The sequence below is a fragment of the Ornithorhynchus anatinus genome, chromosome 3 (genome assembly GCF_004115215.2).
Source record: "Ornithorhynchus anatinus isolate Pmale09 chromosome 3, mOrnAna1.pri.v4, whole genome shotgun sequence".
Taxonomy (NCBI): domain Eukaryota; kingdom Metazoa; phylum Chordata; class Mammalia; order Monotremata; family Ornithorhynchidae; genus Ornithorhynchus; species Ornithorhynchus anatinus.
In genome coordinates, this window is record NC_041730.1 from 42,435,864 (window position 1) to 42,458,661 (window position 22,798).

At 44.9% G+C, this 22,798-nt stretch overlaps 1 protein-coding gene across 2 annotated transcripts; it reads right to left on the minus strand.

Annotated features, from left to right (window-relative positions):
- Window positions 1–418: 418 nt before the first annotated feature.
- DEPDC7 (DEP domain containing 7) lies at window positions 419–22,590 on the minus strand. Of its 2 annotated transcripts, XM_029061496.2 has the most exons (10): window positions 22,454–22,586; window positions 15,199–15,419; window positions 13,142–13,535; window positions 8,899–9,029; window positions 5,538–5,727; window positions 3,117–3,328; window positions 2,049–2,191; window positions 1,757–1,882; window positions 1,588–1,666; window positions 419–756 (listed from the first exon to the last, which is right to left on the minus strand). In XM_029061496.2, the coding sequence occupies exons 2-10, from the start codon at window positions 15,263–15,265 to the stop codon at window positions 542–544; spliced, it is 1,557 nt and encodes a 518-aa protein (XP_028917329.1). In that variant the 5' UTR covers window positions 15,266–15,419; window positions 22,454–22,586; the 3' UTR covers window positions 419–541. The 2 variants fall into 2 exon arrangements, with proteins under 2 accessions (XP_028917329.1, XP_028917330.1); XM_029061497.2 differs by lacking the exon at window positions 15,199–15,419 and having other exon boundaries at window positions 22,454–22,590.
- Between the last annotated feature and the right edge of the window lie 208 nt (window positions 22,591–22,798).

A 22,798-nucleotide genomic window follows, 5' to 3' on the forward strand; every position in this document is an offset into this window, starting at 1 on the left:
TATCAGGAAAAGGACTAACCATCATTTTTACTGCCAATAAAGAAATAATCAGTTATTCTACTCAAGATACCTCTCTGACAATATAAAAACATACAAATGAGGCTTGAATACTCATCTTAAACTGATTGTTTACAGGGTTCTGGGTATTTTTGATTATTTAAAAAAAATCACAGGGCAACCACTCTCGGTTCAGGTTATTGTAACTGTTCTTATGATGTCAAAATTTGAGTTGAAAAAAAATAATATTTTTTTAGAAACTAATCGTGCCCTAAGGCTAAGAACGGCCTATAGTCATTTAGGGTGAACACTGCCTGTCCCTAAGACAATCATGCCTTAGTATGAACTGATTTCTTTAAAGTTCATAGCTCTATTGGGCAGTTAAGCATACCATTTACTTAACATTGAGGTTCCAGACGTGTCATTTTTGCACTTATATATATATATTTTATTGAGTTAAACTTTAAGACAATAAGTTAGTATTTTGCAGCTTGCTTTATAGAGTACATCTCACATTTTCAAATATGCATTTTATTCTTAAGAATCATAGACACATTTTTGAAACACGGTCTCCAAAATATTCAATAAAGATATTTGGATGACTTTTATAAAACTGACCTAACAACTTCTTTTTCTCTTTGGGAGACAGTTTAGAATCTTCATCAATAGTTTTTAGCAAAGTCAATAACTCATTTTTTGTCGTCTTCTGGGGATCGGGGCAACATTCATTCTGTTGAGTTCTCTGGCAGAAAAAAAATCCTTAAAAGCAAAAACAAATACACAAATACTGTCAACTGGAAGTTGGAGTACTTCGCTGCTTGAGACTGGTTTCCCCATCCTCCTCCAACAACAGGATTAACTTGATTTACAGATGCTGCTCGTCGCCAAAGTAGCCAAAACTAAGACTAGGGAGAGTCTGTCAGCCCAGTCCGGTACCACTATTTCTGGAAAGTGCTCCAGCCCAGCTCTGGCATGCCCGTAGAGAACCACGGCTGCCTTGGAGTCGAAGAGATGGCAGCCAATCCATCAGTGGTATTTATTGAGCGCTTACTGTGTGCCGAGAACGGTACTAAGCGCTTGAGAGAGTAAAATCCAAAAGGCAATATATTGTAGGCAGAAATCCTGGCCCAGGTTGGAATGGCTTGCAGTGCTGGCAGCGGTGTGTCGGTAGTTCTGATTCGCCAGTGAGAATCCCAGATCCAAGCCAGAACTGCTTCTGAAGCCACAGCTGCACCACCGAGGTCGTCTTGAGCTACAGCAAGACCCTCTACATGTTTGACCTCTGGGGTGACTCCTATTACATCCCTTCCCCCCAGTTGTTTTTATAACTGGGGTGCATTTCTCATCCCATTTCAGCTCATAGGATGGGTTACTAGGTCTAGTTCCTGGATGTGCTGATGACCTGCTAATGTTTCCCGAGCTATGACCCCCCCCGCTTGATTTAAACAGACACCGTGGAGATTAACTGTCTAAGTTCTGGGAGGAACGGAAACGTGACTAGCGATGTGAACGTTTTCAAATTTCAGAGGCATTTCATCTTGGCAAGATATTTGAGATTACTTAGTGCCAGGAAAATTGTAATTATGTTACCTGTATCGTTGCTGGAATCTCTTCCTTGTTGTAGAGCCAAAAGCTTATCGCTGACCATTTTGTGAAGTGTGCCAGGGATCTTAAGGAAAAACAACAAACAAACCCTTCTCAGACGCTTCTGAAGTTTTCTCAACCGAGCGTATGGAAATGTATACGTACAAAGTTTTACCTTAAAAACGTCTTTTTGGTGATCTACTAAAAACAGAACCAAAAGATCAGTTTTTCCTTTGCATACATTTTTGGTGTTGACAATAGCTTTGGAAAACATCCTTTTCACAACCATCCAATTTTCACTCTATAAAACAATGCATATATTCAAAAGCAGTGGCATTAGTACTATTGACAAAAGCAGTTTCAAGCTACAATCTAGGTTTTAAAAATCACGAATTACTTGTAATGTAATGTGGCTTAAGAAAATGAATGCTGAGTAATTTATATTAATAAACAGTTGAGACAATTACCTCTTTCTGCAATTTAAACTCAGAAGGACGTGCTGCAACAGCCATGAAGTATAGTAATCTTCTGAACTCCTCTCTATTTTGGGAATCCAAGAGCTTTAAATAGAGTTGAGTAGCTTCTAAGGCCTGTTCAGTTTTTCCATTCACTTTTTAGGGAGAAAAAAAGTTACCTATAGTTTTACATTCATTAACGTTTTAAGAAAAATAAAAATTGAGTTTATACCCCAGGCACCAACTTCCGTTAAGCTTTTTGAATACACAGCGTGGCCTAGTGGATAGAACATGAGTCTGGGAGTCAGCAGGACCTGGGTTCTGAAAGCAACCCTGCCACTTGTCTGCTTATGATCTTGGGCAAGTCACTTAACTTCTCTGGGCCTCAATTCCCTCATTTGAAAAATGGGGATTAAGACTGTGAGCCCCATGTGGGACATGGACTGTGTCCAACTGTGTCCCAGCACTAAATACAGTGCCTGTTACATAGTGAGCGCTTAATACTATTATTATACTATCACATGACACATTGAGCAATTTCAAGCATGCGAAGTTACAGATTTCATGTTGTAACTACATAAGCTGACTCTTCTTGACAAATGATCAGAAAACATTCTTCTTCTAAGGTAATTTAAGGGATGGGGCTCTGGCATTTTGGCCCAAACCAAGTCATCAGAAATGTAAATTTGCCTTTTCTGGGGGATAAGGGAAGAACCCAGCAGTTTCCTCTTCAATCCTCACTTCAGAAGGGGTCTGGAAGGAACAGTACGGATGGCATGCATTTTTACTACATCTTACATCTCTGACATATTGAAAAACTTTTGACCATTGAAAGTTTGTCTTGCATTTCATACAAATACATAAACACGCAGCACCAGTTTCGACTACTGGATTATGAAGAAAGACTCAAAACATAATAGACAGTTGCCTATTCAATTCTATGAAGCGTTTGGTCATTACTGAGAAATACGCTACAGGCCTCAGATGTTTTTAGTCCTTTAAAGATGCGACTTTAATGGGTCAATAGAACTATTACTTCTTGCAAAAAGCTAATCCCACTGACATCCGAGATTTGCTTACCCAGGAGCTCTGCAATTCCTGTGTGGATATCGAATAAGTGATTTAACATCGGTTCCCTATTATTGTAGTGGTTGCCAATGGTATCGAACAGAAGCTCTTTCCACAGATCTACTTTGTCTGGTTGCTCCGGAAAGTTTTTGCTTACATCCACCACCACCTGGTCTGGAAGGTATTCTAAGCAATCAATTGCCGCGGAGAGCCACTCATCTGCCCTAGAAAAAGGACATTTTACAAAACCCTAAGGACACAAGTACACAAAGTTTCAATGTCACTAGTTTACACTTCCACACTGGAATTTGACAGAAAACAGAATACGATAAAAGCCTCTAGTTCTACTTGAAGATTTCAGAAACAGTTCATTTTTCACCACAGCCACCTCTTCAGATGAGTTAGAGTCTTCAAGGATGTGAACAGACTTTTAAGATTTGTGGCCCGGCCCCGAATGCATGGTATCACCTCCTTCCTACCTGGAACCTGTACCAGACTACCTCAATCAAGTCGTTTTCCTCTCATCCTCCACCTGCCCTTGCCAAGAGCAGCCAGGAGTGTACCTTATTTTGCCTCCAAGGACATGGCAAATTTGTTATGTAACACGCATAAGGGAAAACTTATTTGGCTCAAGTTGATAAGTAAAAGCAGTTTGTTAAATATAACAATTTTTTAAAAATAGCAAAAAAAGTGAGGTATTTTAAGAGGAATGACACCTGAATAAGTTTTCAGAGAGCTTCAGAAAGAAACAGTGACATCAAAATATAGGCAGTAACAGGAAGGAGTGAGACTTCCTCATTTCAGATGGTACAAATTGGAATCCAGAAACAAGTTCATGGACATACTTAAGTGTTACAGATTACTTGGTGTTTCAATTAGTGTACACCAAGGGTTTAGTTTGTTTTCACATTTTAGATATAGTAAAAAATAATAATAATAAAGTCAGTTAGATCAGGATCCACTCCTCAGGAAAAGCTTTCCCTGACCACATTAAAATTCACTGGAATGTCCTGCATGAACAACGAAATGTCCTATTACACCCAGCTCACCATTCTGTTTGTATAAGTAGGTATTTACCTTGTAGACCTATTTGAAAGCGGAACTATAACATAAGGTTGAAAGTAAATTTTTACAATAATTTTTCCAAAAAAAAAAAGTCATCTACCTACTTGTTGGAAGGCAATGGCACAAAATATCCATCACCTATGTCAGATTTCTAAAATTAATCTTCAGATGTCATCGCCAAGATCCACTCTTTCCTCTCCATCCAAACTGCTGGTACAAGCTCTCATAATATCCCGACTGGATTATTGTGTCAGCCTTCTCTCTGATCTCCCTTCCTCCTGTCTCTCCCCACTCCAGTCTATTTTTCATTCTGCTGCCTGGATCATCTTCCTACATAAACGCTCTGAGCAAGTCACTCCCCTCCTCAAAAACCTCCAGTGGTTGCCTACTGACCTTTGCACAAAACAAAAACTCCTCACCCTTGGCTTCATAGCTCTCCATCACCTTGCCCCCTCCTGCCTCACCTCGCTTTTCTCTTTCTACTGGCCACCCTGTACCCTCCGCTCCTCTGCCGCTCACCTCCTCACTGTCCTCCGTTCATGCCTATCCCGCCGTCAACCCCGACCCGTGTCCTACCACTCTCCTGGAATGCCCTCCCTCCTCATATCCACCAAACTAACTCTCTTCCCCTCTTCAAAGCCCTACTGAGAGCTCATCTCCTCCAGGAGGTCTTCCCAGACTGAGCCCCCCCCTTTCCCTCTGCTCCCCCTTCCCACCTTCCCCTCTCCCCTCACACTCTGCTCTTCCCCCTTCCCCTCCCTTCAGCACTGTGCTCATTTGTATATATTATTTATTACCTTATTTATTTTGTTAATAAGGTGTATATCTCCTTGATTCTCTTTATCTTGATGATGTTGTCCTGTTTTTGTCTTGTTCTGTTTTGCTTTGCTGTCAGTCTCCCCCATTTAGACTGTGAACCCATCAATGGGCAGGGATTGTCTCTGTTGCCTGAACTGTACATTCCAAGTGCTTAGTACAGTGCTCTGCATGTAGTAAGCGCTCAATAAATACTATTGAATGAATTGAGACTTCTAATACCTGATGTGGTGAATCTGATAGTCAGCTCCCATGTGGTTCTCAAATTCCCATAATGGCTTTTGGTCAAATTTACAGTGGCCAGATGAGATTGCTAGATGGTCATTTCCCCTCACTCAATAAGGGGAAGAAAAACATGACCTTTGCTTCCTGGCTTCTAGGTTTGTCAGTGACACGCTGACTTGAGCTAATATCGTGCTGCCATTTCTCCAACTGCAGCTACTACTGACCCCTTCCACATGAAGGCCACACAAATGAATGGAAATGTAACTGACATCTTACAAGCCATCCAATCCCTCCCCCTTCCATCCTTAGGAAAGTTTTTCTACATACTGGGAATCACCATAAGCCTTGAGAATCTCTCGATCCAGATAGTTGCTGGTGTTGATTAACTCTTGTTTCTTCTTCTGTTGAGCAACTCTAGGTTCCATCTTTTGATGCTTTAGTAAGGAGTCAAGAAGAGGAATGTCTAGAAGTTGTAGCAAACGCCCAATTGTTTGTTCTTGCCATACTTCATCTATAACTATACAGAGTGTAAATTGAGAAACAACAATTAAAAATATCTGGATTAAATGCCTGCTAAATTTTTTAGTTCAGGCAGATCTTACGATGCACACCAATTCAGCAGTAATAAAAAACATTAATTTGTTGATGTACTTTTTGTCACAGAAAAATGGTACCAGTTAATAACATTCTCAATAGGCAGGAGTATTGCCCTAGCTATTGAAATTCTTCTCACCCACCCTATAAGCAATGCTATCATAAATAAAATAACCAAGCTACATAAAAAGTATGCCAATAAGAGTTTTGACAAAAGAATGATTCATTGAAGCAAAAACAGAAAAAATATTTTTAAAAACTATAGACTGCAGCTCATTTCACTCATGATTTCCACAACTGGAGGAAAAAAAAATCCCACAGCTCATATTAATTCCAATGATATAAATAAATGACTACTGTATCAAAATCCTCGCTGACCTCCCCGTTGCCTGCCTTTCCCCACTCCAATCTATACTTCATTCTGCTTCCTGGATCATTTTTCTAAGAAAGAAAATAAAGTGCAGTCAATCAATCATATTTCTTGAGCACTATTTGCAGGGCACTGAACTAAACACTTGGGAGAGTACAATGCAACAGAATTAGCAGAAATATTCCCATCCCATAACGAGCTTACAATTTGGGGAGAGACAGACATTAATATGAATAAGAAATTTATAACATATAATTGAAAGATGTGTATGTAAGAGCTTTGGGGGTGGGGTGAATATCAAATATCCAAAGGTCACAGACTGAAGTGCATAGATGACACAGAAAGGAAAGCGAGCCGGGGAAAAGAAGGCTTAATCGGGGAAGGCTTCTTGGAAGAGATGTGACCTTAGTAACGCATTGAAGGTGGAGAGAGTGGTGATCCGGTATATAGGGAGGGGGAAGGAGTTCCAGGCTAGGAGGAGGATGTGGGAAAGGGGTCGGCGGTGAGACAGACAAGATCAGCACTAGTGGAGCGGAGTGCTCGGGCTGGACTCTGGTAGATTAGTGAGGTGAGGTAGGAGGGGGCAAGCTGATCGATTTCTTTAAAGTCAGTGGTAAGGAGTTTCTGTTTGATGAGGAGGTGGATGGGCAGCCTTTGGAGGTTCTTGAGGAGTGGGGAGACATGAACTGAACATTTTTAGTTGATAAATGATTTGTGCAGCAGACTGAAGTATGGATTGGAGTGGGGAGAGACAGGAGGACGGGAGGTCAGCAAAGAGGCAAATGCAGTAGTTAAGGCAGGCTAGAATAAGTGCTTGGATAAACAAGGTAGCAGTTTGGATGGAGAGGAAAGGGTGGATTTTAGCAATGTTCTGAAGGTAGAATCGACAGGATTTGGTGACGGATCGAATATGTGGGTGGAGCGAGAGAGATGAGTCGAGGGCAACGCCAAGGTTACAGGCTCGTGAGGAAGTGAGGATAGTGGTTCTGTCTATAGTAATGGGAAAGACAGGGGGAGGACAGGGTTTGGGTAGGAAGATGACTTCAGCTTTGGACAGGGACATTTGATGCATCAGAGGGACAACCAGGTAGAAATGTCCTGAAGGCAGGAGTAGATGCTAGGTTACAGAGAAGGAGAGAAGTCAGGGCTAGAGATGTAGATTTGGGAAATCATCTCCATTGAGATGATAACTGAGGCCATGGGAGCAAATGAGTTCTCCAAGGGAATTGGTGTAGAGGGAGAATAGAAGGTGACCAAGAACTGAGCCTTGAGGGACACCCCTGCTGTCATATTGGTCATATTTTAAAATGTGGATAAAATGTGGATAAAATGTGGAGTCCGTCTCTTCGCACTCCTCCAGAACCTTCAATGGTTGCCCATCCACCTCCATAAATGGAAATTCCTTCTCATGGGCTTTAAAGAACACAAATCAGCACATCCCATCCTACCTCACCTCACTGATCTACTATATCCCAGCCCAAATACATCACTCCTTCAGTGCCAGCTTGCTCTCTGTGCCCCTATCTCGTCTCTCTCACCGCCAACCCCTTTATTATGTCCTCCCTCTGACCTGGAACTCCCTCCCTCTCCATATATAATAGACCACCACTTTCCCTACCATCAAAACCTATTAAAATCATACCTTCTCCAAGAAACCTTCTCTCATTAAGGCCTCTTCCCCCCCCCCCCATCTCCTATGCATCTGTAACTTTTAAGCAATTGGTAGTAACCACACAACATTTACACACATAACCATAATTTATCTCTATGAATGCCTTTCTCCCCTTCTAGACTGCAAATTCCTGTGGGCAGGGAATATGTCAGTCAATTCTATTGTACTGTACTCTCCCAAGTGCTTATAACAGTGCTTTGCACACAGTATGTGCTCAAATGCCACTGATTATTATAAAATGGAAAAAAAGACATATAACACAGAATATCGACCATGGGCCTCATGTGGGATAGGGACTGTGTCCAACATGATTATCTTGTAACTATCCCAGAAATTAGAAAAGTGCTTGGCACAAAGTATTTGAGTACCACAAAAAATATAAAGGAATCCATAGGTAGAAACCATTCATTAAATTTCCCATATGAAAAACTAGAAAAGCCCCGCTTTGAAGATATTTGTCACTCCTATGAGAATTAAGGAAAAAGAGCAAATTCATTTTTAGTATACATTTTAATTACAATAACTGATTAGTAAAGAGAAAGTTTCATGCAAAACAGATTCTAATCTTGAAACTTTGCCAGCCAACATGTGAACAATGTTCAAATATTTCTACACAAATTTATTCTTTAAAGATAATAGACCGCTATTCGATTTTTAGAGAACTTTATTAATAATGTTGGTATTTGTTAAGTGCTTACTATGTGCAGAGCACTGTTCTAAGCGCTGGGGTAGACATAGAGGATCACAGTCTTAATCCCCATTTTACAGATGAGGTAACTGAGGCCCAGAGAAGTGAAGTGACTTGCCCACAGTCACACAGCTGACAAGTGGCAGAGCTGGGATTCGAACTCATGACCTCTGACTCCAAAGCCTATGCTCTTTCCACTGAGCCATGCTGCTTCTCTACACAATATTCTTGTAGTCAAACCATTTCACATACGGTATTAGGAAAGCATTTCAACCTAAATACTAAGGCTTACATTTACAGACTTGTCCCCACTGTTATGTTTACAGTTAACTTGCTTTCCAAATAGTCTTTTTCATATTCTTACCTTGCTGAGGCAAACTTATGGAGTTATTTAAGTGAGGGGAGCTGGCAGGCTTTAGACTCAGATTTTCCCAGAAATCCTCTAAACTTTCCATTTTGATAGAAGATGGATTAAATAATGTGGTCTTCTCAAGCCTAAAAGGAAGATAACTAGTTTCATAAGCAGAACTCATGTTTTAATAAAAGAACCATTGAAAATTACAGTGAGAAATCAAAGCATTGTGGCTTTTCAAACTACAGACAGGGAGTATGTAGTGAACTCAATCACTAGCATTCACTGCGCTTCTAGACTAGACAGATAAGTCATGAGAAAAAAATAGTATGTACAGGTGCTACCTCAACCTTCCTTTCCCATTTCTCCTCACACTACAATTGTAAAAATCACCTCCTCCAAGAGGCGTTCCCAGACTGAGCTCCTCTTCCCCCTCTACTCCCTCTGCCATCCCCCCTTTATCTCTCCGCAGCTAAAGCCTCATTTTCCCCTTTTCCCTCTGCTCCTCCACCTCTCCCTTCCCATCCCCACAGCACTGTACCCGTCCGCTCAACTGTATATATTTTCGTTACCCTATTTATTTTGTTAATGAATTGTACATCGCCTTGATTCTATTTAGTTGCCATTGTTTTTACGAGATGTTCTTCCCCTTGACGCTGTTTAGTGCCATTGTTCTTGTCTGTCCGTCTCCCCTGATTAGACTGTAAGCCCGTCAAACGGCAGGGACTGTCTCTATCTGTTGCCGACTTGTTCATCCCAAGCGCTTAGTACAGTGCTCTGCACATAGTAAGCGCTCAATAAATACTATTGAATGAATGAATGAATAAAAATATCCCCCAGTGCTAGACTATAAGACCTTGAGAGCAGAAATTGTCTCTAATTCTGTTGTCCTCTCCTATTAAGCCCCGTGTGAAATTCAGGATTAAGTTAAGTTCACCTTCTCTTTGAACCCAAAGATTTTTAGATAGATCCTGGTAACTACATAAAGAGATGAGCTAATTTTATCCCACATGCCCTCAGGAGTTTGGGACTGCAGAGAATTCAAGATCGATCAATAAATTGATAGCATTTATTGAGTTCCTATTGTACGCAGATCAGTTTTCTAAAGACTCAGAAGAGCATCATAGAAGATAGGAGCCCTGACCTCAAGGAGCTTACAGTTCAACAAAAAACAAAGATATGATTTACAATTAGAAGTGCTCACAAAGGTATGCCCTCATGGCTCAGATCTAGGTCCCCTTCTGTTCTCCATGTACACCCACTCCCTTGGAGAACTCATTCACTCTCAAGGTTTCTACTACCATCTCTATGTGGGTGATTCCCAAATCTACCACTGCAGCCCTGACCTCTCTACTCTGCGGTCTTGCATTTCCTCCCGTCTTCAGGATATCCCTATCTGGATGTGCTGCTGACACCTCAAATTTAACATGTCCAAAACAGAACTCCTCATCTTTCCACCCAAACCCTACCCTCCGCTGGTCTTTCCCGACAATGTAGACGGCACTACTATTTTCCCTTTCTCACAAGCCTGTAACCTCACATTATTCTTGACTCATCTCTCTTTCACCCACATAATCAATGTCTCCAAATCCTGTCAGTTCTACAAACACATCATTGCTAAAATCCGCTCTTTCCTCTCCATCCAAGATGCTACCATGTTAATCCAAGCCCTTATACCCCACCTCGCTTACTGCAGCCTCCTCACAGACCTCCCTGCCTCCTATCTCTTCCCACTCTAGTCCTTACTTCACTTTGCTGCCCAGATCATTTTCTTAAAAAAAATTAAAAATAAAAAAAATTTCAGTTCATGTCTCCTCACTTCTCCCAAACTTCTAGTGGTTACCCAATTACCTCCACATCAAACTCCTTACTTGGCTATAAGGCACTCATATCGCCTCAGACCTTCCTATCTTACCTCACCTATTGCCTACTGTAACCCAGCCTGCATGCTTCACTTTTCCATACTTATTGCACCTCGATCTCATCTATCTCATCTCTGACCCCTTGACCATGTCCTCCCCCTCTGGCCTGGTATTCTCACCCCCTTCATATCTGAAAGATATGAAGCATAGCTGAAAGATTTGAAAGAAAAAAGCACTGCGGCTTGGTGGATACAGCATGGGCCTGGGAGACAGAAGGACCTGAGTTCTAACCCTGGCTCTGCCATACATCTGCTGTGTGACCTTGGGCAAATCACTTAACTTCTCTGGGCTTCAGTTACCTCATCTGTAAAATGGAGAATAAGAATGTGAGCTCAATGTGAGACAGGGACTGTGTCCGACCTGATTAATCTGCATCGATCCCGGGGCTTAGACCAGTGCTTGGCACATAGTAAGTGCATAACAAGTACTATTATCTTTATTCAAGACCACCACTCTCCCCATCTTCAAAGCCTAATTAAAGAAAAAACACATCTCCAAGAAGCCTTCCCCTTATTTAGCCCTCTTTTCCCCGACTCCCTGTCCCTTCTGCATCGCCTATGCATTTGGATCTATACCCTGTAAGCACTTGATATTTACTCCACTCTCGGCCCCAAAGCACTTAGGTACATATCTATAATTTATTTTAATGTCTGCCTCCCCCTCTAGACTGTAAGCTCCTTGAGGGCAGGGAACACGTCCGCCGACTGTCGTATTATACTCTTTCAAGCCCTTTGCACAGTACTCTGTACACAGCACTCAAATACCATTGTCTGACTGAACCGTGCTTTCAAAAATGTTTGATACAGTGCTTTGCACACAGTAAGGGTTCAATAAATACCATTATTAAATATATGCAAAAGTACAGTAACAAAAATCCTGACATTATAGTAAGGAGGCTATGACCCAGGAAGAAGAGGAGAGGAGGTGGGGCTACAGAAGGTAGGAGACAAGTCAAGAGAGAAATGTGTCAGTGAAACCAAGATTAGATATTACCAAGAGAAGGAGGATGGTCCACAGTGTTAAAAGCAGCTGAGAGGCCAAGGTGGATTATAATGGAGTAGAGACAATTAGATTCAGAAGGAAGGAGGTCACGGGTAACCTTGGAGAGATTGGAAACTTGATTTTGAAGACAATGAGAAAGGAGCCACTAAAGAGTGAACAACTGAAGATAACCGGGAGGGAAGAAGGGTGGGAATAAGTGTTTTGAGAATGAGAGAGGGGATGGGATAGAATGAGCGAGGGATGTAGAGGTAGGAACTTTGGGCTGCTCTTACCTAAGTTTCAATTTTGTCAAAGTTTCTGAGCTCATCAAATAGGCTCATTTCCTGCAAGAGGCCTTTCCAGACTAATTAAACCCCCTTTTTTCTCAGCTCCCCCTCCTCTCCGCATCACCCCGACTCGCTCCCTTTGCTCTATCTCCCTCTCCCCACCCCACAACACTTATGTATATATGTACATATCTATAATTCTATTTGTATTAATGCCTGTTTACTTGTTTTGATGTGTATATATTCATAATTTGATTAACTTATACTGATGCCTGTTTACTTGTTTGATGTCTGTCTCCTCCTTTTTAGACTGTAAGCCCGGTGTTGGCAGGGATTGTCTCTCTCTATTGCTGAACTGTAGTTTCCAAGTGCTTAGTACAGTGCTCTGCTCACATTAAGCGCTCAATAAATATGACAATGAATAAATGAATGGGAGATACTGGAAACTGTGGGGGCGGTGGGGAGCGGGGGCAGTTAAAGGTCTGGAATAATTAATGGGAACGATAGGTCTGGAAGTCCATGAGGGAGGAGAAGGAATGTGGCTGAGCAGAATGGCAGAGGCATAGCAAACGAGGATGAACTCGAAGTGGCAGAAGACAACCTGGTGCCTGGATTTCCTTCAATACTCTGCACTAGAAGTACAGGGGCAGAAGAAGTGTACTGCTGAGATACCCAGAGCTGGTGGTTGCTGGTACAAAACTTTCACTGGGGTGAAAGTGCTCAGCTCAATGGAGAGGGCTGCGCATCAAAGGAGGGGAGGAAGGAGAGGACGTCTAGGTGGAGTCTGAAGGTTTGGGTCTTCTGGGTGATTCCAATGTACCTCTCTACAGATTTATGGCTTGTGGAGTTCTCTGGGAACCAAAGCCTAATGAATGAGAAATATGAAAACTGGTGGCCAAAGGCGTTCCACAAAATAAGGAAGGACGAGGTTGTCATATATTAGACAGATACGCTCGCTATTCCTAGTTGTTCCTCCAAAAAGATCCCCAAGGGTTTCCCCCACCAATAGGAAGTGAAATCTTCCCACTACCTCCAGACAGACATAATATCTCACTACATACTAACCTTGAAGGTGGACACGGATTATTCTCTTTCCCCATCTGGTTTTTCTCTTGGCTAGTCATCGTGGTGAATCTGTAAAGGCTGCAACAACTATCTTCAAATACGGCTCGCTTGTCTTTTCCGAAGACTCTGGTTGGGACTGCTTCAAAAATCTTCCAGTCCATCAATGCTTGACACACTCTCACTACTTTAGCCCGAGGAATATCTACATCTCCAAAATACTTATTTTGGATGAGGTGAGAAAAGATGACATCCACAGCATCAGAGCCAACAAAACAGTCATTGTGAAATTTCAGATGATGCCTTCGCTTTTTCACTTCTACTTGTGTTCGGAGGGTGTGAATAATGCTGCTCCATACATAAGTGGCACCAAAGGGCTTCTGGGCCACGCTGAAGCCTGGAAGAAGAAATCAGCAGCATTAGTATTTACTAAGCGTCCGTTCGGTGCAGTATATTGTACTACGTGCTTGGGGAATACAAAAATACAGAAATGATACTTGTGTTGCCCACGAGGAGCTTAAACTCTTACAGGGGAACCTGTTGTAAAATATGTTTCCGTCTAACATTGTCAAAATAAATGATGGACCGTATAAGTAAATTTACATGCAAAAGCGCTGAAGATTTAAGTTTTAAACATTTTATTGGAGGTGTAAATCAGTCCCTAAACAAGCAGAAAGTGGAAATTCACAAATCCATTTTTCAGAACAATTGCGACAGTTTAATTCCTGAGATAAATAATATTTTGTAATGATTAACTCCATGTGAGAATGTGCACGGTATTAACTGAGAGACTACAACTCTGACCATTAGGAATCTATAATCCAATGGAAAAGCCACAAGCACAAATAGTAAGAGATGACAATCATCTGCAAAGACCAAAGGTAAGTAGGTTTCCAAAAAAGATATGGATTTCACTGTACCAAAAAAAAAACCAAAAACAGCCAAACAATAAAGGTGGATACAACTAATTCTTTGAAGCATTTGTTCAATTTGTTGATGCGTTAAAGTAAATTTTTTATCTCCTGTGAGATTGCATCTTTCAAGTGTCAATCCTGCTGGCCTCAAAAGCCCAATAGATACTTTAGTCCGGTGTCCATCCCACCAATGTTAACTCCAACTTTTGTATGTGCTATTCTGCTGGTTGTATCTCAGAGATATTGTTCATTTGGGGTTTTCTTCCCCTTATTCCTTCAGTTGCCTCTCTCTTCCTTAATACATGGGCAACGGGCACTATCGATAGTATGGAGAAGCCAGGACCTTTCCCATTAATCGTGTCCATTAGCCAAGGGGCAAGAGGCTATGCTGGAGGTGGGTAGATATGTCTGACAAGCAGTCTGCCTGGCACAGAGGAGTACCAACATTAAGAATCTTGGTGCAGGACTAGTTTACACGACTCCCAAAACACTAACTTTGGGCTTGCCAAAGGCATCAGTCTGGTCAAAAAATTTTTCCAGTGGAAAATTCCTCTCAAGAAATATGGTTGCCCAACACAGATAAAGTCTTCAAGCCTAGCCACAAAGGGGTATGCTTCATTAGACTTATAATTAGCTCAACAAGTTACAATAACGAGAAGGATAATAAGGGGGGGGGGGGCGAATAGCAAGAGAAGGGGCAATATATTAAAGTGGAGCTGGGAGAAGGACTGGTGGGTCCTGATTCTCGGGCCCTCATTTTTTCCTCTAGGCCACATTACCCGCCCTGGAGGGAGATTCATCTTCTGAGACTATCTTGTGAAACCTCTTCTAAATATCCCAACAATTTTCTCATTTTAAAACTAAATGGGATGAGGCATTATACTGATCAGTAGGAATAAGGTACATTTACCATTATTTGTGATTTTTAGGGAGACCTTTCAAATTCTGAAATTATTTATTTTGTTCCTTAATCTTTTCTATCCTTTTCATTCTTCTTCAAGCCTCTTTAACCAACTCTCCCTTTGAAAGGATAAACAGAATGAATTTGTTTTTTACCACTTCAATGACATCGATCTAGAATAATGAATTTCACTGAAAATATCCAAATCCAGAGGCAGAAATTTAGGTGCAGCTACATGACAGTACCAGGAGCATTAAGCTCATCAGCTGAAGAGCTGGAAAACTGAATTCTTCCAATATTCTTTCTCGGCATTCTTTGTACTTCCAGGGTGGCCCGGTTGCTCTTCGGTTTTCTTTTGATACTACACAAAATGCCTCGTGAGATCCAGGGCACCAACGAAGGCAAAAACCCGTCAGGGTTCTAGATTCATTTATTCTAGTCTCCACGATTCGATTCTTATCTGTAACTAGGTAAAGACAAAGTTTATGCAGATATTGGGAGGTTGGCAGCAGGACGTTTGGGGAAAGTTACCCTCAAGGTGGCTCCATTTTCACACAGATATTTTAATGTATAATGCACTGGGTGGGGAGCCTAACTAGGGTGGGTGGGTTTAAAAGGATAACTTGTTTTGAATGCTTATATCAATGAGCAAAACAACAGATGCTTAAAAACACAACACATGCGAAAGCATAAAAGAAGCTAGTCTACATTTTGTAAAAGCAAATGTGCAGCAGCAATCAAGGCACCATTCAAAAAAAAAAAAAACCCCATCAAGCTCTACTATGAACAGAGAGACTACAGCTAGAAACATATCGAAGAAAAGCCACTAATAGCTAGTCAGAGTGATTTGACTGGGTGAAGTTTTAAGCACCTTTCTCCTGAGAACTATCTTATTCGACAGTTTAGTTTCACTATGATTGATGGGGTTTTTTCGTTATTTCACACCAAAAGTAACTAGATTGATAAACCGTGGGGTTTTCTTCTATTTATTTCTAACACTTGAAAAGTGTGAAAAGGAATCCTATTGACCGTGTTACCTTTCTTTAAGCTTAACTTCAGTTGTGCAGGAAAGGAGCGACTATATATATAATGCTTTGTCTGTACAGTAATTGCACAAGACCGTATGATAAACTTGAAAGGAAATGGTCTTGTTTATGGCTCTATAATTTCCTCTTTCTAAACAAAGCAAAAAAAAAAACTGTCTACAATTTCAAATATCACCACTGCAATTGTTTTAATATTGTTATATCATAATGATTTGAATCATCCGATTAGAACTGACAAACAAAAATCAACTAATCGTGTCTCCAGTTTATACGGATTAAAACTGGGGCAGGAGTAGCTTTGAAAGGCTGCAGTCAAATCAACATTAAATGGCAGTGGTTATGAACATGTTAGATGCTGAATAAGTAACAGAAGACATTAACCCCGCACATCTCTCTCTCGTTCTCCCGAAGGTGAAGATACGGGTCATGTGTAATACACTGGGCTCCCTGGAAAAGAAACATCATACACATTTGAGGAATTTCGTTACAGAATCTACTATGAGCAGACCTACCATCATTCCGTTAGTTTTTTCTATAAAGCAGATGTTTCCAAAGCCCTAATTCTGGGGTTGACATTTTACCTCTGTTTTAGCTTATAAAGGATTGTCCATTTTGAAAGTACAATCGGCCCCAAAGGAAGCAAACAGACAACATTGTTAAGCTGTAGTGGTTACCTTACAAGATAGCTGGCAAATGTAAATCTTATTAATTGAAAGATGAAGAAGCTAAAAGGCACAACACGTTTTAATGAGTCAAAACACTGAAGATTTCTAGTTCGAGCAATAGACCGTAAAAAAAAAAACAACAATAATAAGTCTAATAAGGAACACTTAGCAACAAGCAATTTAATACTGGAATAATCAGCACTGGGAGGTCTGGCAAGCAAGTGTCTTGGCACAGTGATAATGTACTTTAATTGAAAGCCAAACCTACCAGCACCTCTTCAGTTTTCAATGTAATTTTATTTTTTTTTAGAAACACTTGCAGTTCAGCAAGAATCTAGAAGCTACATTTTTGATGGGTGAAACTTCAAATGTATTTCCTTGACATTAATTCCTTGTTTTTAACTACATTTATCCCCAGTTTTTTTCACCCATGTCTGTTCCCTCCTACTGACTTCATGGAGCCCCGGTGGGCCCAGGACTGTTTCTTAAACTCGTTCCATGTCATAAATAGGATAACATCCATTTTCCCAAATGATATCCGGGAGGTTTTTCAACTCTCCTGAGTGAAGTAGACTCCCCGTCTCCTTGGGTTCCGTTATTTCGGTAGGGGGTCTAACAGAAGCTGAAGGTGAAGGCTTTGAGGAAGACGATAAATTCAATCTTGAAATTCTTCCTTATAAAGTTAGGGATAATTAAGAGAATCCCTCTTATGCTAGTAAACTGGAGGAAGCTTTAAAGAGGGCCCCGTCATGAGGTGAGAATCCCAGAAGTGGAAGTGCGTCAACAGGGCAGGCCATTTAATCAGTCCGAGCCTCCCATAAGGAAGAACTAATAAAAAGGACAATATTTTCTTTAGTTTATCTTGTAATAACAGTTATGGTTCAGCGCTTACTACGTGCCAAGCACCAATCTAAGCGCTGGATGGGGCTTCTGCAAGCTGGAAATCAAATTCCAGGTTGTTCTGTGCACAGAATGTGTTCAAAGAAGTACCACCGATAGAACAGCGTGGCTCAGTAGAAAGAGCTTGGGCTTGGGAGTCAGAGGTCATGGGTTCGAATCCCAGGTCCGCCACTTGTCAGCTGGGTGACTGTGGCCAAGTGGCTTAACTTCTCTGTGCCTCAGTTCCCTCATCTGGAAAATGGGGATGAGGACTGTGAGCCCCACGTGGGACAACCTGATGACCCGGTATCTCCCCCAGCGCTTAGAACAGTGCTCTGCACACAGTAAGCGCTTAACCAGCACCAACATTATTATTATTATTGTTATCTCATGGAGAAGAAATGTCATTGATGCAACTCTGTGAAATGGTGTCCCAACCATTTGGGCTCTCCCAAGAATGTACCCGTGCTTCTTCGGGGTTTCACAGACGGTTCTGCCCCGGGGGACTGTGCATCCAACATACCGGCCGGTTTTGGGCTAGGGAGACGCATGAACGGCAGCTGACCCAACTCAAACCCACCCTGGAGAAACATGCCTCTTAGGTCTTAATAATAACAACAGTGCTGGTATTTGTTAAGCGCTTACTATGTGCAGAGCACTGTTCTAAGCGCTGGGGGAGATACAGGGTCATCAGGTTGTCCCACGTGGGGCTCACAGTCTTCATCCCCATTTGACAGATGAGGTGACTGAGGCCCAGAGAAGTGAAGGGACTTGCCCGCAGTCACCCAGCTGCCAAGTGGCAGAGCTGGGATTCGAACCCATGACCTCTGACTCTCAAGCCCGGGCTCTTTCCACTGAGCCACGCTGCTTCCCGAATTGAATCGTGCGGTCAATAAATCGGCTTTTCTACTGCAGCGAGATTCAGGCTCTGGACTCAAGCCTCTAGGGACGGTGAGCTCGTCGTGGGCCGGGAACGTATAAAACAACCAGCGCTATGCACAGGGTGGGCGCTCAGTAAATACCAGGGGTTGGCTGAATGAAGCCGGGGGGGCCCCAAGGAGCCCCTGGGGCACCGTGCCCCGGCAGTCCAAGGAGACGAGGAGAGGAGCAAGGTACTTTTAGGGAAGCAGCGTGGCTCAGTGGAAAGAGCCCGGGCTTGGGAGTCAGAAGTCATGGGTTCGAATCCCAGCTCTGCCACTTGTCAGCTGTGTGACAGTGGGCGAGTCACTTCACTGGGCCTCGGTGCCCTCATCTGTCAAATGGGGATGAAGACTCTGAGCCTCACGTGGGGCAACCTGATGACCCTGGATCTCCCCCAGCGCTGAGAACAGGGCTCCGCACATAGGAAGCGCTTAACAAATACCAACCTTTTAATTCTGATACTAATAATAGTTCTCATGATTCTGATCATGCTAACGCGCCTTATTCTCTTCCAAAAGTAAAATGCGCTACCGAGTGAGGCGAGGGCCGTACCTTCCGACCTGCTGAGGCGTCGGGGTGGGGAATAGGATGGGCCTTGCGAGCCAGGCGGGCAGGGCCGCTCCCCGGTCGGGGGAAAGCCGAGCCGGGGGCCGCCGCGCCCATGGGCCGGGGGGGCGCGCAAGGCGCGGGCACAGGTGGCCCGGGGGGGTGGGGGAACAGCACCGCCCTGCCGGCCCCGGGGGGGCACAGCACCCCTTCTGCAGCCCCCTGCCCCTCATCCTACCTCTGACCTCGAACGTCCTCCCTCCTCACACCCCTCAAACTCTCTTCCCCTCTTCAAAGCACTCCTCAGAGCTCCCCTCCTCCGGGAGGCCTTCCCAGACTGAGCCCTTCCCCCCCCCCATTTCCCCTCCCAGCCCTTGTGCATATTTGTATACATTATGACTATTTCATTAATGATAATAATAATAATAATGTTGGTATTTGTTAAGCGCTGACTATGGGCCAAGCACCGTTCTAAGCGCTGGGGAGGATACGAGGGAATTAGGTTGTCCCAAGTGGGGCTCCCAGTCTTCATCCCCATTTGACAGATGAGGTCACTGAGGCCCAGAGAAGTAAAGTGACTTGCCCAAGGTCGCACAACTGACAAGCGGACTGTATGTATCTAGGATTCTATTTATTTTGATGATGTTGACGCCAGAGTCCTTGTTTTGTTCTGTTGTCCGTCTCCCCCGTTTAGATGGGAAGCAGTCATTCATTCAATCGTACTTATTGAGCGCTTACTATGTGCAGAGCACTGTACTAAGCGCTCGGAATGGACAATTCGGCAACAGATAGAGACCGCCCCGGCCCAGTGACGGGCTCACGGTCTAATCGGGTGAGGCAGACGGACAAAAACAAGACAACGTAATCACGATAAATCGAATGAAGGGGATGTACACCTCATGGGCAAAATAAATAGGGTCATAAAAATATACACAAATGAGCACAGTGCTGAGGGGAGGGGAAGGGAGAGGGGGAGGAGCAGAGGGAAAGGGGGGAAAAGAGGGCTTAGCGGAGGGGAGGTGAAGGGGGAGGGAGCAGAGCGCGGAAGGGCTCCCAGGCTTCATCCCCATTTGACAGATGAGGTCACTGAGGCCCAGAGAAGTAAAGTGACTTACCCAAGGTCACCCAACTGACAAGCGGACTGTATATATCTAGGATTCTATTTATTTTTATGATAAAATGTTGGTATTTGTTAAGCGCTTACTAGGTGCTGAGCACTGTTCTAAGCGTTGTGGGAGATACAGGGTAATCAGGTTGTCCCACGTGGGGCTCACACACTTTTAATCCCTATTTTACAGATGAGGGAACTGAGGCACAGAGAAGTTAAGTGACTTGCCCACAGTCACACAGCTGACAAGTGGCAGAGCCGGGAGTCGAACTCATGACCTCTGACTCCGAAACCCAGGCTCTTTCCACTGAGCCACGCATGATGTTGATGCCAGCCTCCTTGTTTTGTTCTGTTCTGTTGTCTGTCGCCCCCCCTTTAGACGGGAAGCAGCGGGGCTCAGTGGAAAGAGCGCGGGCGTCGGGAGTCAGAGGTCGTGGGTTCTAATCCCGCATCCCCCGCTTGTCAGCCGTGTGACTTCGGGCAAGTCACTTGGCTTCTCTGGGCTTCAGTTCCCTCATCTGTAAAGTGGGGGTGGAGACTGTGCGCCCCAAGGTGGGACAACCTGATCACCTTGTATCCCCCCAGCGCTTAGAACAGTGCTTTGCACATAGTAAGCGCTTAACAAATACCACCATTATTACATAGTAAGCGCTTAACAAATACTATCGTTATTTAATAATGTTGGTATTAAGCACTTACTATGTGCAGAGCACTGTTCTAGGCGCCGGGGTAGATACAGGGTCATCAGGTTGTCCCATATGAGGCTCAGTCTTAATCCCCATTTTACAGATGAGGTAACTGAGGCCCAGAGAAGTGAAGTGACTTGCCCACAGTCCCACAGCTGCCAAGTGGCAGCGCTGGGATTCGAACCCATGACCTCTGACTCCCAAGCCCGGGCTCTTTCCACTGAGCCATGCTTCTTCTCATTATTATTATTACACAGTACGTGCTTAACAAATACCACCGTTATCGTTATTTAGACTGGGAGCCCGTCGTTGGGTAGGGGTAGTCTCTATCTGTTGCCCAGTTGTCCATTCCAAGCGCTCAGTACAGTGCTCTGCACAGAGTAGGTGCTCAATAAATACGATTGAATGAATGAATGAATGACTGCTGGTTTTGTTTCGCCGTCATCCCCTTCTAATAATAATAATGTTGGTATTTGTTAAGCGCTTACTATGTGCCGAGCACTGTTCTAAGCACTGGGGTAGACATAGGGGAATCAGGTTGTCTCACGTGGGGCTCACAGTCTTAGTCCCCATTTTACAGATGAGGTAACTGAGGCACCAAGAAATTAAGTGACTTGCCCAAAGTCACACAGCTGACAAACGGCCGAGCCGGGATTTGAACCCATGATCTCTGACTCCAAAGTCCGTGCTCTTTCCAATGAGCCACGCTGCTTCTCTAGACCGTGAGCCCGTCGTTGGGCAGGGATGGTCCCTATCTGCTGCCGAACTGTGCATTTCAAGCGTTTAGCCCAGTGCTCTGCAAAGAGTAAACGCTCAATAAATACGATTGGATGAATGAATGACCCCGGAGGGGGGCAGAGCGCCGCCCTGCCGGCCCCGGGTGGAAGCACAGCGCGCGTCCTGTCGGCCCCGGGGAGGAGGGGAGCAGAGCGCCGCCCTGCTGGGCCAGGTGAGAAGCACAACGCCTGTCCTGCCGCCCTGGGGGCGGGGGGAAGAGCGCCGCCCTGCTGGTCGCGGGGAGAAGCAAAGCGCGCGTCCTGCCGGCCCCGGGGAGCAGAGCGCCGCCCTGCCGGCCGCAGGGGGGGGAAGCACAGCTCCCATCCTGCCGGCCCTGGTGGGGGCAGAGCGCCGCCCTGCCGGCCCTGGGGGGAAGCACAGCGTCCGTCCTGCCGGCCCGAAGAGGAGGGGAGCAGAGCGCCGCCCTGCCGGCTCAGGAGGGAAGCACAGCGCTTGTCCTGCCGGCCCCGGGGGAGGAGGGGGAGGAGAGCGCCGCCCTGCTGGCCCGGGGGGGAAGCACAGCGCCCGTCCTGCCGGCCCTGGGGAGAAGCACAGCGCGCGTCCTGTCGGCCCCGCAGAGCAGAGCGCCGCCCTGCCGGCCCCGGGGGGAAGCACAGCGCCCGTCCTGCCGGCCTTGGAGAGGAGGGGAGCAGAGCGCCGCCCTGCTGGGCCAGGAGGGAAGCCCAACGCCTGTCCTGCCGCCCTGGAGAGGAGGGGGGGAAGAGCGCCGCCCTGCCGGCCGCGGGGGGCGACGACAGAGCGCGGGTAACGGCCCTAACGGCCGCGACCGAGGCGGGAGGGGGCGAGGAACTCCTCCGGGCCCCGTCCTCCCGCCCCCACCCGTCGGCGGGACGGTGCGGGGGGAAACGTACCGACGGGTCTGTGCGCCACGGGCAGATTCAGCGCCGCCGCCTTCTCCCGCACCGTGGCCATAGCCGGGGCCGCCGGGGCCGCCCGCTCCGCTTGGAGGAGGTCGCTGGAGTGGCGGGGTTTAGTGGAGAAACTCTCCCTCTCTCTCTCTCTCTCTCAGCCGGCCCCGCTACTGACCAATGGGAAGGGGCTGCCGCCGGGCCCCGCCCTCCCATAGGCTCCGCCCCGTCCAATAGGCACCGCCCATTCGAGCCCCGCCCCCTGCGCGCGCCTCAGCTCGAGCCCCCCGCGCGCGCCTCCCCCTCCCACCGAGTCACGTGCTCACCCCGGGTTCTCTCCCCCCTCCC

Coding starts and splice junctions, on each gene's coding strand:
- DEPDC7 (XM_029061496.2), bottom strand. CDS start 15,265: ATGCCGAGAAAGAATATTGGAAGAATTCAGTTTTCCAGCTCTTCAGCT. Junction 1,883..2,048: donor AGTTTAAATTGCAGAAAGAG/GTAATTGTCTCA, acceptor ATTGTTTTATAG/AGTGAAAATTGGATGGTTGT. Junction 1,667..1,756: donor ACCAAAAAGACGTTTTTAAG/GTAAAACTTTGT, acceptor TTTTTCCTTAAG/ATCCCTGGCACACTTCACAA.